Source organism: Felis catus, chromosome C1 (assembly GCF_018350175.1).
Source record: "Felis catus isolate Fca126 chromosome C1, F.catus_Fca126_mat1.0, whole genome shotgun sequence".
In the NCBI taxonomy this organism is placed as follows: domain Eukaryota; kingdom Metazoa; phylum Chordata; class Mammalia; order Carnivora; family Felidae; genus Felis; species Felis catus.
The window spans coordinates 26021590-26039690 of record NC_058375.1 but is presented as its reverse complement, the minus strand read 5'-3'; the positions used below and the strand labels follow the sequence as shown (position 1 = coordinate 26039690).

General features: G+C 49.2%; 1 protein-coding gene and 1 long non-coding RNA gene across 6 annotated transcripts in view; one reads left to right on the top strand and one right to left on the bottom strand.

The window, feature by feature from the left end:
• CC1H1orf94 (chromosome C1 C1orf94 homolog) overlaps positions 1-7901 on the bottom strand; it is a 36851-nt gene extending 28950 nt beyond the window's left edge. For all 3 annotated transcript variants that reach the window (XM_011284744.4, XM_019836619.3, XM_023258443.2), the window contains exon 1: positions 7573-7901. In XM_011284744.4, the coding sequence (XP_011283046.2) occupies positions 7573-7901 (329 nt within the window). The remainder of the gene's footprint in view (positions 1-7572) is intronic.
• A 719-nt stretch (positions 7902-8620) lies between these two features.
• LOC111561705 lies at positions 8621-14100 on the top strand. 3 transcript variants are annotated; one of them, XR_002744408.2, is made up of 4 exons: positions 8621-8741; positions 9369-9557; positions 11872-12001; positions 12239-14100. It is a non-coding gene; the product is annotated as an uncharacterized LOC111561705 (long non-coding RNA). The 3 variants fall into 3 exon arrangements; XR_006584143.1 differs by having other exon boundaries at positions 11867-12001; XR_002744407.2 differs by lacking the exon at positions 8621-8741 and adding an exon at positions 8749-9078.
• Positions 14101-18101: the final 4001 nt, after the last annotated feature.

Here is an 18101-nt window from a genome sequence, read left to right as displayed (position 1 = left end):
GCCCTTAAGAAGCCATGGTCAAGTGGGGGTGGAGGGCTTGTTGCCACAAGGCAGTGTGCAATATGTGCCTGATGATCAGAAACCTCACGCCAGAACCTCACTGACAGATCCCATTGGGATGCTGTGGTATCCTCCCGTTCGGCCGATGGTCAACACAAGAGCTGAGCCCGAACCAACTTTTCCATTCCATCACCCTCATATAAAAGCCATATGGTCCTTAGAGCTAGGGAAGCACTGGTCGTTCCTGATGATCTCTCCTGCTTTCTCCTATTAGATGATGCAAGTTATAGAAACCAACTGCTGTGTTTCCACTATTTGTTCTGGCTGCCAAGAATCCCAAAGCAAAATGCTAGCCTCAGCGGAATAATTTCCATTAGCTGAGGTTTTCTGGTCTAAGTCTCCTCTCGCCATACCATTCTTGATTACTTAACGCCTGTTATTTTATCTTTGATCAGAACAATAATGGTGATGATGATGGTGGAAAATAACTTGGGAGCCCTTATCTTATGCCAGGTGCTGCGTGAGTTTTGCATGCACTCTTTCATTAACCTCCAAAAGAATCTTTTAAGGTGGTTCATCACTAAGACATTTTCCATGTTTCAGAATGAGGAAAACGGGGCACAGAAAGTGTTAGCAAGTTGGTTACAGCTAAGAAGTAGGCAGGGATTCTAATCCAGCTGTTGCCTTATTTTGTTTTCTGAGCCACCTTTAAACTCTGAGGAAAACGAGAAGGCATACGCTCTATTTGAATTAAAAGGAAGAACATGGAAGAGGGAGGAAGAAAACAAAATGTTGGGGGCGCCTGGGTGGCGCAGTCGGTTAAGCGTCCGACTTCAGCCAGGTCACGATCTCGCAGTCCGTGAGTTCGAGCCCCACGTCAGGCTCTGGGATGATGGCTCGGAGCCTGGAGCCTGTTTCCGATTCTGTGTCTCCCTCTCTCTCTGCCCCTCCCCCGTTCATGCTATGTCTCTCTCTGTCCCAAAAAAAATAAATAAATGTTGAAAAAAAAATTAAAAAAAAAAAAAAAAGAAAACAAAATGTTGAATGGGTGAGCGGTGAAAAATTCAGAAGATGACATACTTATTCTAGGTTTTTAAGGATGGGTAGGATTTCAACAGGCAGAGATATGGAAGAAAGACATTCCTGGTAGTGGACTGGTCTGAGCAAGAGCAAGGAGATGTGTGGCTCATCTTGGTTTACAGAGAGTTTGGAGAACAGCAGGACATGCATCTAGACATGAAGGCAGGGCCAACACAAAGATCCGTGAGGACCAGGTCAAGGGGTTCAGAAGATCATGAGGGGAGCCATGGAAGATTCCTGAGCAACACTGTTGACATGCTTCAGGAATACGAAGCAGATGAAGGGTGAAGGACATCCAGGAAGGAAAGAAACCAGACACAGCAAGATAAGATGTTCTGTAAACGGCAGAAGAGAGACCAGCAGAGAGGCAAGGAGTCAGACACCATCATGAAGACGACTGGAAGAGGGAAGGGGTGGGGGGCCTTGAACCTCTGGTCTGCCATTTCGTGCACTAATTCACTTGACAACCAAGATGGGGGGGGGTGTCCACGTGACTGGGGTCATGGCAGTGGCTGAGACCCAGCCTCAGGAATCTTAAGGGAGGGAGATTCTTAAGTGTCCAAGAGGAAAGGATTCTAACCTGGGGCCCAGGGCATCTTTGACATTTGCAAAGTATGAAAGGATATAAGGATATATTCTTTTAACATTTTTAATGTTTATTTATTTTTGAAAGAGAGAGACAGTGTGTGATCGGGAGAGGGGCAGAGAGAGAGGGAGACACAGAATCCGAAGCAGGCTCCAGGCTCTGAGCTGTCAGCACAGAGCCTGACACGCGGCTCAGACTCATGAACCACGAGATCATGACCTGAGCCGAAGTTGGACACCTAACCAACTGAGCCACCCAGGCACCACCCCCTTTTATAAAAAAATTGTTTAGGGGCACCTGGGTGGCTCAGTCGGTTAAGCAGCCAACTTCGGCTCAGGTCATGATTTCGCGGTCCGTGAGTTCGAGCCCCGCGTCGGGCTCTGTGCTGATAGCTCAGAGCCTGAAGCCTGTTTCAGATTCTGTGTCTCCCTCTCTCTGACCCCCCTCCGTTCATGCTCTGTCTCTCTCTGTCTCAAAAATAAACGTTAAAAAAATTTTAAAAAAATTTGTTTAATGTTTATTTATGTTTGAGAGAGAGAAAGAGACAGAATGGGGGGGGGTGCGGAGAGAGAGAGGAAGGAGTATTTCTGCTTTTTAAATATTTAAATGGATTTCCTTTCCTTTATTAGACTTTTCTTCCTTCTTGGGTCTGGTTCAGAGTGACACCCACCAAAGCCTGACTCTACAGACCACGTTCTGTCTGACTTGGGGACATGGGAAGTTTCCGGAGTGCTGCCTGAGGGCCTGGAAGCAGCCAGAAAAGTGAACCACATCCAGCAAGCTCCTGGCCACCTTTCTGCTCTCCTCCAACCCCACACAGGATATGCCCTCAGCAGGGAGCTTCCTATCCTTCCCAGCACCTGCAGAATGCTTTCTGTAGGCTACTCCCTCTTTCTTCTCAAGACCCAGCTCAGGAGACACCACCATGGAGATCCTTGCAGTGACAATCCTGCCATCCTCTGCCCCCAAGGGGCCGTCTCTCCATCCTTCATCACACTCACAGTGCAGGGGTCTTGACTTTCCTTCCAGCTCGCCTCCCGCAGCCTCCTCCAGGAAGTTTTCCCCCAGCCATGTGCTCCCACAGCACTGGGACTTCACCAGCACATTAACCGTAATACGTTGTGATCTGCCTTCCTCAAGACACCAAAGGTCCCTGAAGTTCAGTCCCCATCTTTCCCACCATTGTATCTGTTTCCACACTTTGTCAGCATGCAGTAAGTGCACAATAAACACTATTGAATGTCCTTGCTGTCAGATGTATCTGGGTTCCTCCCAGCCACCGGAGTGGGAGCTGTTTGAGAGCAGGGCTCCTGTCCTACACATCTCTGTACCCGTGGGACTCAGCACCGGGCCTGGCACTGAGAAGGCGGCGCTGAGTGTTTGCTGAATGAGCCTGTAAACGAAGGAATGAACAAATGCTCCTTCTGAGTCAGGGCAATGGACTCAACAGCAAATCCAAAACTCCACTCCGAGGCTGTGAAGTTTCAGTAACGAGGGGAACGAGTGAGAAAGTAATCCTAGAATATGAGTCAGTAGTGGTTTGCCACGATTCTCTGAGCCCAAGTTTAAGTCTAATTAAAAGGTAACTGAGTAAGATTCTGCAGTTTAATGAACACTAGACAGAGTTACTGATTTCTGCCCCAAAGCCCATTTCTCCTGTTTCTTCCCCACCTCAGTAAATGGCACACTGTCCAAGCAGTGGCTCAGGCCCGAGAACCTCAGGTTAGCCTGGCCATCTCCGTTTGAGTGTCCCCAAACCACCAGCAGGTCTGGTGGCTCTTCAGAACACACACTGACTCGCCAGCTTTTTCCATCTCCACTGCACTCACTCTGATCCAGCCACCACCGCCGTGGCACCTCACCTGGACTACTGTGGCATCTTTCCAAGGTCTTCCCACGTCCTCTCTCAGGCCCGCACACCCTCTCCACACAGCAGCTGGAGAGGTCTTTAAAAACAAGTGAATCTGTTCATGCTACACCCCCTTCTTAAAATCCTCCAAGTGTGCCCCATCACACGGAGAATCAAGTCCGAACTCATTACAGTGATGCCCCAAGCCGCCTACACCTTGCTGGCCTGCCTTGTCCCATGTCCCATCAAACACCTGCCCCTGTCCCTCTCCACGTTCACCCCCACATCAGGCTCTTCTTCGTAGCTGCTCTCCCATCTGCCTGGAGGCCCTTGCCTGGATTTCACCTGACTGGCTCCTTCTCTGGATCTAGGTTTTACATCCCATGACCATCTCTCCTCAGAGAACCCTTCCCCCACCGCAATCTATCCAAGGGTGTTTCCCCTTGACTTGGTTTTATTTCCATCAGAGCGCTCTTCGCTATCTGAAATTATTTTATGTGTTCATTTTTATGTGTTTGGTTTCCTCCCACTAGAACACCAGTCCTTTTCACATACTGAAACTATCATACTCTTTTACTTACTTGTTTTGTTTCTGTCCCCTTCTTGAATGTAAGCTCCAAGAAGGACAGCCTTATCCAGTTCCCGACTCTATCCTGCCAGCACAGTGCCAGGCACATAGTTGATGCTTATTAAATATTTGTTGAATGAGTAATAGAATGAAGGAGTGAATGAACTTTAAATGTGTCCACACAATGAAGCTGGCTCTTAGAGAAAAGTAAATGTGGCATCAATCACCATTACCACGAATACAGAATAGAAACAGGGAAGATCCAATCCGCACTAACTGGATCATACCTGGATTACTGTACTTGATTCTGGTCACTGCACTACCACGAGGACCAGCAGTGCGGGCAGGAAACTGACCAAGTTGGCACGCGAGGGGAAACTTAGAAGACCAGAGATAATCAGTTGTAGAAATAAGAAATCCGAGGAGGAATAGTGTTGCCATCTTTCAATATCTAAAGAGCTATTGAGAGAAAGAGGGGATTGATTTAGTTTACAGCCCTAAAGGCAGAATCCAGATCTATGGGTATTAGTTTGATAGAGATAGATTCGGCATAGGAAGAAAACGGTCTTTTGACAGCCAGCATTCATAGTAAGGGAAGGGACTACCTCACGAAATGGTGAGCTTTCCATCTAAGAAAGTGTACAAGTGGATAACCAGTTGGCAAGAATCTTCAGGAAGAGATTCAAACAGCAGAAGATGGCCTCCAATATCCCTTTCAACCTTGAGTTGTCTGGAGTTTTATGATATGTAGGGATTGAGTCAAGAAAAAAGATTCTGGCTAACAAGAGTTCTAGAACTTACTTCTCTAGTCACCCTGAGAGCAAAAAATATCACCAAAACCAGGTCTACAAATTAAGCTGTGGGAACACTAGCTGAGAGGTATCTCGTGGGCTTGCAGCCATCCCGGAAACATACCGTACAGCTCACTGAATTTGAAATCTGTTGTCTATGTGTGACCATTCAGAACACCTGGCTGCCAAATATTGTAATGATCCAAAAAGATGCTTCCATTTCCAGGGGAACATAGACCACACTATCTATTGCACAGTAGCTAAGAATGAACCTGGGTTTGCTTTCTGAAACTCCATCGCTTCCTAACTGTAGGGCCTTGGGCAGAGAAACGAACCCCTCCAACGCGTGACCTCATCTGCAAAAAGGATTTCGTTTAAAAAGCAGGGAGGGAGGAATCCAAACAAGAATGGCGCAAATGTGGTAATTAATGGGGCTCTGTGACAGACACACAGACATTCACCACACTATTCTATTTTATGCATGGGAAGCTGCATAATAAAAAGTAAAAAGAGGGGGAGTCTGAAATAGTACCAACCTCATGTAGTAATTGCAGGGCTTAAAGAAATCATCATCATCATTATTATTACAAGGAATTTTTACAAATCCTAGTTATTACCGTTATTACCAGGAATGTTTAAATATCCCATTTAATCATCCCAACAGCCCTCTGAAATGGCGGTAATCATCTCCATTTGGCAGATGAGGAAACTGAAGCTCACATAAGTTAAACAAATCCCGCAGCTGGCACAGGGCTGCAACGCGATCTGAAACCCAGTATCTGACTCCGCCATCACAGCTGCCTTGATGTCAAGAATAGCTCCTCGTGTTCTACTTGGTAGAGATCTACGCGGTTATGACATCGCTTATGCATCTAAGGCAGTGGTTTCCCAGCTCGGTTCTCAGTAGCAGAACCTTTTTTTTTTTTTTCTCCCCAAACGCAGCTTTTACTCAGGACTCCAGGAAGCAAAACCCCAAAAAGCCAAACAGCCCTGTCTGAAGTGGGGATGGGGGACCAGCAACCAGGCCCCTTGATTCGAGGGTGGCCCCTGAAGCACTCTGGGGTCTGTGAGCATAGTGCGAAAAGCCCATATTTTGAAGCCAGCAACAGCAACAGAACCCCTGAACTCTGAGAATTACATTTAAGGACAGCCTTCTTTGCATAATGCAGCTTTCGGTTTCCTGTCTCTATCACGTGTGATCCTCATTATCGACTCCGTGGTGGACAAGGCAGGGCACATCACCCTTAATTTGCAGATGAAAAAATCAAGGCCAAATGGAGTTAAGCAACTGGCCAAAGGTGCACCAGTTCACTTTTTGGCCAAGAGCAGACTGGAAGTAGAGTCTGTCTCCATTAACTCAGTGTGACCTGGCACAGAGGGTGCCATCTACTGGAAATTGCCACTGACCCTCGGTCCACAAAGTGGACAATCAGCTTCTTGGCCACTGAGAGCTAAGCACAGCCCCAAGGGCCCCCTGCCAAGGCCCTGTCCCAGAGCAGATGGCCATAGGCAGGGGAGAGGGGCTCAGTGCCACTGGAGGGCTGGACAGCAGGACTTTGGCTATAGACAGGCCATTCCCATCCCAGCCATGTCGTGCTGAGCACAGGGCAGGATACTCAATAATAGCTAAAGAGCGTTCCACCTTCACCTGCAGCCTGAAAGGGGACAGCAGGTAGGGCGCACCTGGGTAGTGGTTATACTTCACCTTTCTTCCTAGCTCTTTCATAGAAATCCCTGAAACCAGACACATTTGATAATTGCCTAAATTATCCCCCACTCTAGCATCTCTGAGCTGAAGAGGAACATGTGTTGGAACAGGCGACACTTAATTATCACTTAGTCTTTAATTAGCACTTAATTATTAACACTTAATCCATCTGTAAAATGGGGACACTAATACCTGCCTCACAGGGACTCTGGGAGGATTAATTAATGTTTGCAGCCCACTTGGAAGACGCCAAACATTGAACAAGGGCTCAGCACTGGCATTAATGACCATGGTGGTTTACTTGCTTTTCCTAATGAGCTCTCCCATCTTCCTTTCCTTGCGGATATCTGTCCCCAACAATATCTGCCCGCCTTTGCCCTGGTGGAGAAACATTTAGCTCTGTGTTTCCCAGACACAGGATTTCCCATCCAGGAAAAAGGCTATTTACAGCCATCTTCCCGCACTTTAATTTTCTATTATGTCCTCTGAATATGTCAATGCCTTCCCAGTAAATATTTTGATGTGCGCTCTTGCAGCGGCTTCTGTGGAGGCTGAATGGGACAGCTGCTCCCTGTATTAGGGAATTCCAGATGTGGTTTTAAACCACCAGACTCATCCGTGCCAATGCGTAGCCTTTGGGGGTTGAGAAAGGGAAGTGTCCCCCAGTTGCTTCCAGGCAAAGCCACGGGCATCTAACCTTCAGCCCTGGCCAGTGTGGGTTTCCGCCTGTGCAAAATGAAAAATGTCCCCGTAGTGGACTGATAAAGGGGCAACAGAAATCCAGCCCTGGTCTGGCCCTGCACCCAGTAAGTCCAGGACCCAGTCACCTCCCTTATAAAGACTGGACAAAGGACCACAACAGATGGAGGGAAAGTATACAGCCTTTACGGTTTAACCAGACTGAACGATGGGCCAGAACATTCCCCCAGAAGGTCCCACTTCTGCTCTTCCCTCCTCCCTTGGTGCCAGCTACATAGGGGGGACACTCACTCTTCTTGGAAGCCGAGCCCGTTGTCTCTTGGAGTCCCAGTCATGGGGGCAGACAGCTGTTCCTTTGAGGTCCTGGGCTGCAAGGCCTCGGGCAGGCCTTGAACTCTCTTCCAGATTTCGTGGCAAGTCTTGTCTAGGCTGTCTTGGGGTGTGTCCTGGTGGATCCAGATGTATCTGGGGAATGGGCCCAGGGCGGAGGGGCGCTTGGCCACCAGGGCCGAGGATGAAGGGAGCCCATTCCCACTGGCCATCCTCCTCCTCTCTTTCCGGAAGCTCCTTTGTCCACCCAGGGCTCCAAGACAGGGGGACCATCCACCACGGCCCCTCATTCACCGGAAGGGGAGAGGAGGAGGGGCAGAAGCAGGTCAGTTCTGTCTGGCTGTTCCTCCAGCAAGGTGACTATGTTCAGAGGCCTTCGATGTGTGTGTGAGTGGTGGCTGGAGGGCAAGTTTCTTCTGGGGAGGGGGAGCTTAGTTTGATTTCTTTTTATTTGCTCTCTCCTGACTTTTGCCCCCCTCCCCCTCTCCCTTAGAAGAAAATATTTGAAAGTCAACAAAAACCAGTAGCTTAGTAACCGTGGAATCCCCCTGAGCTCAGGAACCAGGCGCCTGGGCGGGCAGAATGACATCTGGGAACAGCTGGAGGGGGAGGGCGGGCTCTCCCCACAGTCCCTGGCACACCCCCGTCGTGAGGCGCCCCCGACACCTTGCGGAGCCTGTGGCTCAGCCCATTGTCGCCCGCTAAGCCGCGCGGATGGATCGGCGAGAGCCCGGCACTGGGCACCTTGCTAGGCGCCGTGGGGGCGGGGACCCGCCATCAGCTCCTCAGTGGGGCCTTCCCAGGGAACCCTGCGCACCGCCGGGGGCCAACGGCCCGCCGGCCCCGCCTAGCTCGCCCCTCGGCCCGCCCGCGTCCCAGTCGCCTGCGCCGCTCCGCCGCCGCCTCGGGCAGGAAGGCCCCCGGGAGTGCGGCCGCCCGCAGCCCGCCCCGGCGCCCCCAGAAGACACCTGCCGCGCCCCCCGCGCTGGACTGCGCTCAGCCTCGACCGGCCAGGGGCCCCACGCCTCAACCGGGCGCTGTCTCGGCGGGCCGCGCCGGAGGTGGCAGCTTGGGCCTATTTGCGTGTCGGTGGCTCCCACACCCTCCCAGTCCAGCGCCAGAATTCCTCTGTGGGTTTCAAACGCAACGGCTCGGTGCGCGGGCCGCCCCGGGTTCGGTGCCCAAGGCCCCGCGGCGGGGTGGGGGTGGGGGCCCGGAGGACCCTTGCTGCTGTTGGAAGTCGAGGGCCCCGCGCCCCCGCCTGGCCCCGCCGCTCCGTATGAAAACTCCGCGCCTGCCTGGGCCCTTGGCCCTGGGTCGCCTCATTTTACCCCAAACGGCCACTATGTTGGGAGCTTACCGTGTGCCTAGCGCTGGGCTTTCTGTGTCATATGCAACCTAACAAGCTTGTGAAGTTAGCACCACTGTGCCGCGGGGCCGGAAACCCAGTCTCCGAGTCAGAAAGGGGTGTGTCCAAGGCCCTCTTTCTAGTGGATTCAAACCCAGCGCGACCCCCACCCGCCCCAGGCCTGATGCGGAGCGCTCAGCCTTTGAGATCGACCAGTCCCTCCTACGCTGGGGGTGGAGGGTGGGCAGGTAGGAGTGGGGTCAGGGGCTCAGGTGCGGGAAGAAGGGCTAAGTTAGCAGTTTGCCCCCCAGTGGGATCCCCTCCTCTCACTGGATGGGCTTCGCAGAACTCGGAGCTGACACAGCACCTTCCCCAGGCTCTCTGACCCCACGAATCATTGTTCCTCCAGGGTTTCACCCAGTAAAGGGAGAACCAGATGACTGGAAAGAAGAACGGATGGGAACAGACCAGAGCTGGGTTGAACCCGGACCCTGCCACCACCTAGATGTGTCACGCCAGCCAATTTTTTGACGTCTCCCATGCTCCCTCCTTCATTTCCCAGTAGTGACTGAGCACCTCCTGCTGAGCGTCCAGGCAGGTGAACAAAGCGTCCTGGGGTCCCTGCTCTTATGGAGCCTATATTCCAGAGCAGGGAGACAGGTCACAAACTAGCATAGCAAGTAAATAAGCACCAACTGCAGATGAAATAAGGGCCCTGATGGAAACTAATCAACAAAGGGAGGCAAGGGAGGGGGGAATGTGGCAGAATTAGATGGATATCCAGGTAGGCCTCTTCGGGAGCTAAGGTAACATTGGAGATGAGACGGAAGGAAGAGAAGGAACCGTCTTCTGTAAAATGGTGTTGATAAATTATCATGAAAACCACATTTCTGGCACATAGTAGGCACTCAATAAATATGTGCCGGATGAATTAATGGTATGCCATACGTAAAGCACCTGGTGGTACAGTGGGTGCCCAACACACATCCTTGCTGTTTGGAGAAGGCCCGAGTTCCTGGAGATGTTGACTCTCAAATTTGAAATCCGAGCTTCGTTCCCCTTTGATTTTCATTATAAAATTGAAGATGTGCTCCTTTGGGGAAAATTCTGAGGATCTAGACTGAATAAAATTATAGTTAAGAATGTAGAAAACCTTTTAAGATAGTGTATTTAAAGGAAAAGTGATCATTTCTGATGAAATATTAATAGTTCTGAAAATGTCACTCAGTGTTTGTGCTGCTTGGCATTTGGTTGGCTAACACCTATGCTTAGAGCAGTACACCAACAGCCCAGCACTGCCCAGGCCACAGGATTCTGGAAAGTTAGCCAGCTCACTCGCTCCTGCTCTTTCTCCCCTTCAGCAGGAGACTAGGCAACAGGGGCTAAATTGGAAAGGATTGCAAAAATAATAACAATAATAAAATGTAGCAGGGACAGGGAATAAAGATAGGGGCATGTTTCTTGGAGCACACACCTGAGGTTTCTAGAAGATTCTGCAAGGGAACGCCTGGGTGGCTCCGTCAGTTAAGCATCCAACTTTGGCTCGGCATGATCTCACGGTTCATGAGTTCGAGCCCCACATCAGGCTCTGTGCTGACAGCTTAGAGCCTGGAGCCTGCTTCGGATTCTGTGTCTTCCTCCCTCCCTCTGCCCCTCCCCAGCTTGTGCTCGCTCTTTCTCTCTCTCTCAGAAATAATAAATGAATAAACCTAATAAAAAATAGAAGATTCTACAAAAAAACATAAGTGAAGTAATTAGAAATCACATAAAACTATGTCCAATATGGTAGCCACTTGCCACATGTGGCTATTTTAATTCTATTTTAATGTAAATAAAGTTAAAAATGGTAGCTCCTTAGTTCCATCAGCCACATTTCAATATGAGGCTGGTGGCTACCATTTTGGACAGCACAGAAAACATTTTCATTGTCCTAAAACACATAGACTCTAGAACCAGACTACCTGGATTCAAATTCCGAGTTCATGTGTTCTGGCGATGTAGATTTAGGCAGGCTACTCTGTGCCTTGGTGTATTAGTTTTCTAGGGCTGCCAGAACAAAGTACCACAAAATGGGCGGCTGAAACAATAGAAATTTATCTCTTCACAGTTCTAGAGGCTAGAAGTTCAAGATCAAGGTGTCGGGGAGGTTGGTTCCTGGTGAGGCCTCTCTCATGAGCTCACGGATGGCTGTCTTCTCCCTGTGTCTTAGAATGGTCTTCCCTCTGTGCGTGTCTGTGTCGTCCCCTTATAAGGACACCAGTCATATTGGAGTAGGACCCACACTAATGTTCTCATTTTACCTTTACCACTCTTTGCAGGTTCTATCTCCACTTCTAAGGTATGTGAGGTACTGAGGGTTAGGACTTGAACATATGAATTTGGAGGGACAGCACGTAGCTCACAACACTGGTCTCATCTGTAAAATGGGATGATAAGGAACACCTGCTTGGTAGAACTGTAGATATACTATTACTAATGACTATTTAACACATGGAAAGTCCCTAGAATGCCTGGCACATAAGAGACACATAAAAGTGCTGTATATTAGTTCCTTTACATTGATTACACTGATTCCTTTACAGTTGATTACATTAAAATGTGTGCTACTGGAGTTTCTAAATAACAGCTTTTGTGCTATGTGTAGGGAGGGAGGACTTTAGCTGTACTGGGGAAATTGCTCTGTGATGGAGGGACAGACTCCAATCATCAACTAAGCCTTTCTAGGCTTGGTTCATTTTTGAGCATCTGCCACGGACCAAGATTGTGCGAGGCGCAGGGCTAGGAGGTAAATAAGACCTCTCTCTAGCTTAGAGACTGCTACAGGCAAGTGAAGGGAACAAAGCATTCCATAGGTGCTTGGTACACAGCAGATGTGGAGGAAACTGAACTTATTCCATTCTTGTTCAGTATAGGTGGCTGTGTTCCTCCAGCACGTATAGATCTGTGTGCCCAGCACACGAAATGGAGTCTATCACCACTGAGCACTTCACTTCAAGCTCTGGAAAAGGGCAGGGACCAGGCCTGTCTTCAGCACCTTGAGCGGTAGGTTCAATTTGTTTGGACAAATTCTTCAATTACCTGTTACTGCCCTTATTACCCTGGGCAGGTTGTTTAACCTCTGCATACCTCAGTTTGCTCATCTGGGAAACAGGGATAATAAACCTCATAGAGTTGTTTTGTGACTGCTGAGATAATGCAGGTGCACAGCTTAGAACAGGTACCCAGTGGATATTAAGCTATCGCTATTTAGGATTCAGGGATTCTTGTTCTTCTATTTAGAAGCAGGGAATCCTCAGGAAGAAGCAAATCTCTCTCTCTAGTCTCCAGCCCAAACCTCCACTTACCCGGCTTCCATCACTGACACTAACATGGACAGGATGGAGAGCTCATCCAGGTTGGGCGTGGCCTGCACTCTGTGAAGACCTTCATAGGCGCGAAACCGGCTTCCTCCTGTAGGCCCTATCCCTCATCTAACATTTTAAACACACCCACCTCTCACCACAAATATAACTTTTTGGCTGTAAAACAATTTGAAAGGCTTTTTGCCATTTTGCTTTTGAAAATTTTTGGCCATGAGTAATTTATTTCTTTTATGGTTGGCTATGATTTCTTACCCATCTTGGTGCCTACCTGGGAAATCTTGCGCAGTGAGAGAAGTCCAACCGGCAAACTGTTATCAAATGAGATGAAATTTTTATGACTACTAAATTCAACAGTTAATGAAGTTGACATAATGTTACATTTTGCATTTAATTGAATATTTACTGATTTTAATGTTGCAGTTTTCTACTTGGTATTGTGGAGCTAATAAAAACATTCTTAGGCTTCAAATTTTCTTGTAGGCTCTTTTGAAAAACCACAGAGAAACCCCTTTTCTTACCAGGCCAATGATGCCTGAATGGGTCAAGCTGCCCAGAGGGGGGCCCATGCATAGGGAGCTCCCAGGTAAATTTCTTGAGCCATGTATCACAGGGACAAGCCTCCCCTGGATATTGTCTCAGCAACTGAACCTGGCCACAGAGTAGCCAGCCATTTCTAGGACTTTGAAAAGGACACCAGAATGCTCTAGAAGCAATGCTATGACGCTGTGACTTCTCTCTCCCAGCAACATCATCAGCAATCCTCACCATTGCCCAGGGAATATCAGCCCTTATTCTTGCCTCCATTCTTCGCCCACATGTGAGGAGATTGTTGAGAGCTTAGGCTGTGGTAGCCAACATACTTGAATTTGAATTCCTGCTCTGCTACTTACTGTGGAGTGGCTTTACACATGCTTAACTTCTCTGGCATTTTATCTTTCATCTGCAAAGTGGTTAAAACAATAGACAGGTTGGGAGGGGGCGAGGTTCAAACAGGAAAACACAAAGTCTCTCAGCACAGTGCCAGGCTTATTGTGTGCCCACAGTAAAAGATACCGATTATTATTATTATTATCAGCTATTACAGTGAAAATGGTAGCTTATGGGATCTCCATTTAAAGCTAGGAACAAGGAAGGAATGGAGGAAATGGAGGAAAAGAATACGACTTGGTAGTGGTGGGAAAGTAAGGTAGCAAAAAAGTCAGAATGCATTTGGCCTTTTGCTTCCTGCTCTGGCTTTCCCGCCAGACTCATCATGACAGGTACCCCAAGAATTTCTGGGGAGGCTTTATGTGGGATCCTTCTCAGCTACGAGCTTGGTGTTCTGCCCTCCCTTTCGTAACTTCCGGGCCAGGATGTTGGTCACCAATATGCATTCGTTTAAGATTTGGACTAGCTGAGTGCTGAGATGATTTGAGGCAGCTTTCAGATTAAAAAGTAAAAATTACAGCATTGAAGAATAAAGCAAGAACTGACTCCATCTAAAGAAACCAGAAAGAGTTGCTACTCTCAGGCACCTGAATTGGTCAGAACCACGGAGGTAATAAGGTAATAAAACTGAGTTTCCTTATTTGTCAGCTAAAGCAAAAATGGAAACACGTCGGAAGGCAGAGTTTTTATTTTCTGACAGCAGAAAATACACATCTTCATCTGTGGAGACAAAATGTTTCCTGGAAATAACCCCAAGCATGAATTTATCATGAGTCCTTGTGTAAAGGACACTGAGTGACATAGTGGGCAATATATTCAATTCTGTTTTCATAAAGACAGAAATGCCATTAAGTTGGTCAGTTTCTCACATCAGGGTTCTCTGAAGACATAGAGCATAACATTAAATCATAACTCAGAGAAGGCATTTCTTTAAGGAACTCCAATAATGAAGACTAGGGGAGACACCTTTGGGTCCATTCCACAAACATTACTGAGCACCTAGTCAAGCATCCATCCATCCTTCCGGCCAGCCAGCCAGCCAGCAAAGCTCTACTGAATGCCCACCATGTACCAGGCACTCTAAGTGGCACTGGTGAAGATTGCTTGCAAGAGCTGACACCTGGACCGAGTTCTGAAGGACAAACAGGAGGACGCCAGCCACAGCAGGAGGAGGACAGCATTCCAGGCAGAGGGAGCAGCATGCACAAAGGTCCAAGGCGATGGGGAGAGAGAAAGCACGCTCATCTCAGGAGCACAGGGCCTCCAAATGGCTAGAGCATGAGCGGGTGGGTTGGGGGAGCAGGGAGACAGGGGCTAGAAGAGCAGGCAGGGGCAGGTAACGGAAGCCCCTATTCAGAGAATCTAGCAGGGAGCTTGGCCTTCACTCTGGAGGTCATGGGGAACCGTTTTGGGAAGGTGTGGGAGCTGTAAAATCAGGGTAGTGCTTTTGAAATCACTGGTGGCAAAGAGGAAGCTACGTTGGATGGGGCGAGAGCAGAGCTGGGGCACTTGTGATGTGGCTGTTGTAAGAAACTGGAAAGAAAGACCGGGAGGGCCCTCACTGGGACCTGGGAGATATTAAGGAGGCAGAATTTAGATGATTTGGGGGCTGCCGGGAGTAGGGACTGAGGGGGTCTGGGATGAGGCCCCAGGTTTCCAGTTCAGGAGCCTGTGGACATGGAGGCACTGGGCACAGAGGCGGGGTGTGGTGACAGGTTAGAGGCAGGGGGAGTCAAGGTGTGAGCAGGCTGGGGCACAGTGTCCTGCGGGACATCCAAGAGGAGAGGATGACAGACACTCTGCAGGTATTAGGGACTCAGACCTTCAGGAGGAGGTTTCTGCCAGAGGCAACTCCCAGTCCACCAGGGTACAGGCGGGACAGTGAGAAATCTGACAATTACAGAGCCCAGAGAGTGCAGAAGGGAGGTTCTCCGCCCTCTCCCCCCTATCCTCCCCCCCCCCCCCCACCCCGCTCTTCTGCCAGCATCCTGGGCCACAGGAGTGCTGCAGAAGCCTCACTCTGTCTCCTGGACAGGGCCACCTGTCACCTGCCTTTCTCCCTAAACTAGGCCCAGAGCCCTCCTCCTTTGCATCCCATGCTCTATCTCTCCCAGAGTAACCAGTCATGCTTTGTTGTTGAACTCCTTCCTCAATAAACTATCAACACCATGAGGGCAGGGCCTACTGGCCAGGCCTTATTCTTCTTCGTATTTGTTACCTCAGCACCCAGCATGTTACCTGGCATGCAGATTAATGTTTCAGACATGAACAAATGAATGAGTGAGTGAGGAGTAAGCCAATGACTACAGAAAAAAACACGAAGGGATGTGTGAGGGTACTGCTAGCTGCTGTGACATGCTCCCAATATTTCAGTGGCTTAATGCTGTTAGAGATCATTTCTCAGGGGCACTGGGGTGGCTCGATGGGTTGAGCACCCAACTTCAGCTCAGGTCATGATCTCATGGTTTGTGAGTTCAAGCCCCATGTCGGGCTCTGTGCTGATGGCTCAGAGCCTGGAGCCTGCTTCCGATTCTGTGTCTCCCTCTCTCCCTGCCCCTCCCCCACCTACACTCTGTGTCTCTCAAAAATAAAATAAACATTAAAAAAATGTTTAAAAAGATCCTTTCTCAGATAAGGGTATGTTTCCGGTGTCCCTGTTGGGTGGTAATTTTCCTCCACACAGTGATTTGGGATCCAAGCTTCTTCCAGCTTGTGGCTCTGCCATCCCCAAGGGACCCACATGCTCAGCCAGCAGATGGAGGAGGAAGGATGAGAGGGTTTTATGGGGTTAGCCTTGCAGTGGCTCACACCACTTCTGCTTACATTCTTTTGGCTGGCACCTTGTTTCATGACTTCACCCAACTACAAAGGGAACTGGAAAATGTAGCCACTTCTAAGTGACACTTCAGCACTATTGACATTTTGGGCTGATTAATTTCGGGGGGTGGGGGAGATCTTCCCTGGGCATTGTAGGATGTTTTGCAGCATCCCTGACTTCTACCCCCTAGATGCCAGTAGCACTCTCCAGCTGTGACAGCCAAAGAAGGTTGCAGACATTGTCAAGCATCCCCTGGGTTGGGGGGGGGGGCAATATTGCCCCTGATTGAGAACAGTGCTGTGTGCCATGGAAGGTGAAGCATGCGTTTTTGAGATCCAGCTAGCTGGCCATGCTGCAAGGGGCATCCAGCAGGGGAGTGGGGCGCGGTTAGGAAAGGCTACCTGGGAGAGGCGACACTTGAGCTGAGTGATGGCTAGGACCATTTACTCCACACAGTGAGAAAAGAATGGTAGTGCAGTCAGAAGAAACAGCATGAGTAAAGGCACAGAGGCGTGATAGCAGAGCTGACTAGAGCTTCAAGTAGAGACGACAGCCTAGAATAGCCCTTGTCCTGTGCATTATGGCCTCTGACAAGCTGAGAATTCTGCCCTCTTTTGCCACTGATGTGAGCGCTGTCCCTTACCTTCTATCACAAACACATTTTTCTATAAGAAATGTTAAAATTTGGCGGCCCCAGCATTTGGTGGCCCCGGAGGAAGGGCTGACTATGGGCCCTTCTCACTTCCCCCTCCTGGATTCTGTGGTCCATAGCCTCATCACGCTTTGTTCTGGGCTTTTCCTTTCTCAACCCTTGCTGTCACCTTTCCCTGGGAAGCAGATCACTGTCATCTCCACAGTGACAGCCTTGCTCTTGGGAAATACTAGCTTCTGTCTGATCATGTTCATGATTTCAAATCCCCACCCTCCACTCAGACCCCAGGCTTTTCCTTTGAGCCCTTGCCTTTGTAGCCCTTCTCTGCAGTCCTGCTCACCCCTCAACATCCATTTCTGCCCTCACTATTTACAGCATCGTATTTGCCCACCTCCCACCCCTGGGCTTCAGAAACCTCCTTCATTTTCTTCTTGGGTCAGAATGAAAATTTCAGGGCATCAAGTCTACAGCCCCTGTTTGAATCAGGCTGAATTCTCCAGCGCATCAGGTCTTGTTTTCTTTCTAAAATGAACTCTGATCTTATCTAGATATTAAGCTTATCTTGGCGAGTCACTATACTGCATTGGGCTTTTTTTGCAACATGATATCGTGGAGACATCTTGACCCGTGGCTGCCTATTGCTCTGGGGAGAACGGAAGGGGCATGTAGGAAGCCAGCCCCCAGGAACTGGGCTGAGAGCCACACTCTCCTAGGCTACAGGGCGGAGGGTTGTTATCACCTCTTGGACTCCTGCCTCTCCCTTGTCCTGCAAATGTTCCTGAGGCTCCCATCTCTGCCTGTGCCCACATCACTTCCAGCAAAGACTACTGCGGTAACCTCCCCAGTGCACTCCACTTTTCTGCCCTGTCCTTCCCAACTCTTCCCTACAGAGAAGTCAGGGCACATGCCAGGCTGTGCCCCTTGGCTTCTACTTCCTAGAAATAAAAGTCCACCTCTCCAGTATTCAGAGCTGTCTACCTTTCCAGGGTATCTCCTGCTAAAGCAGTCACGCTACACACAGCCTTAACAAATCTCTCTTTAAATATATATTCTGACCATCATGCATTTGCTTTCTCTCCTCCCTCCACCTGAAAAGTCCTCTCCTCCTGTTATGGGCTGAATTGTGTCTCCTCCCCTAAATTCATATGTTGAAGCCCTAACCCCCAGGACCTCAGAATGAGGCTATATTTGGAGACAGGGTTTTAAAGAGGTAATCAAGTTAAAATGAGATTAGAGTGGGCCCTAAACCAATGACTGGTGTCCTTTTAAGAAGAGGCAATCTGGACACAGACACGTATAGAGGGGAGACAATGTGAAGACATAGGGAGAAGGCCATCTACAAGTCAAAGAGGGAGGATTCAGAAGGAGACAACCCTGTGGACA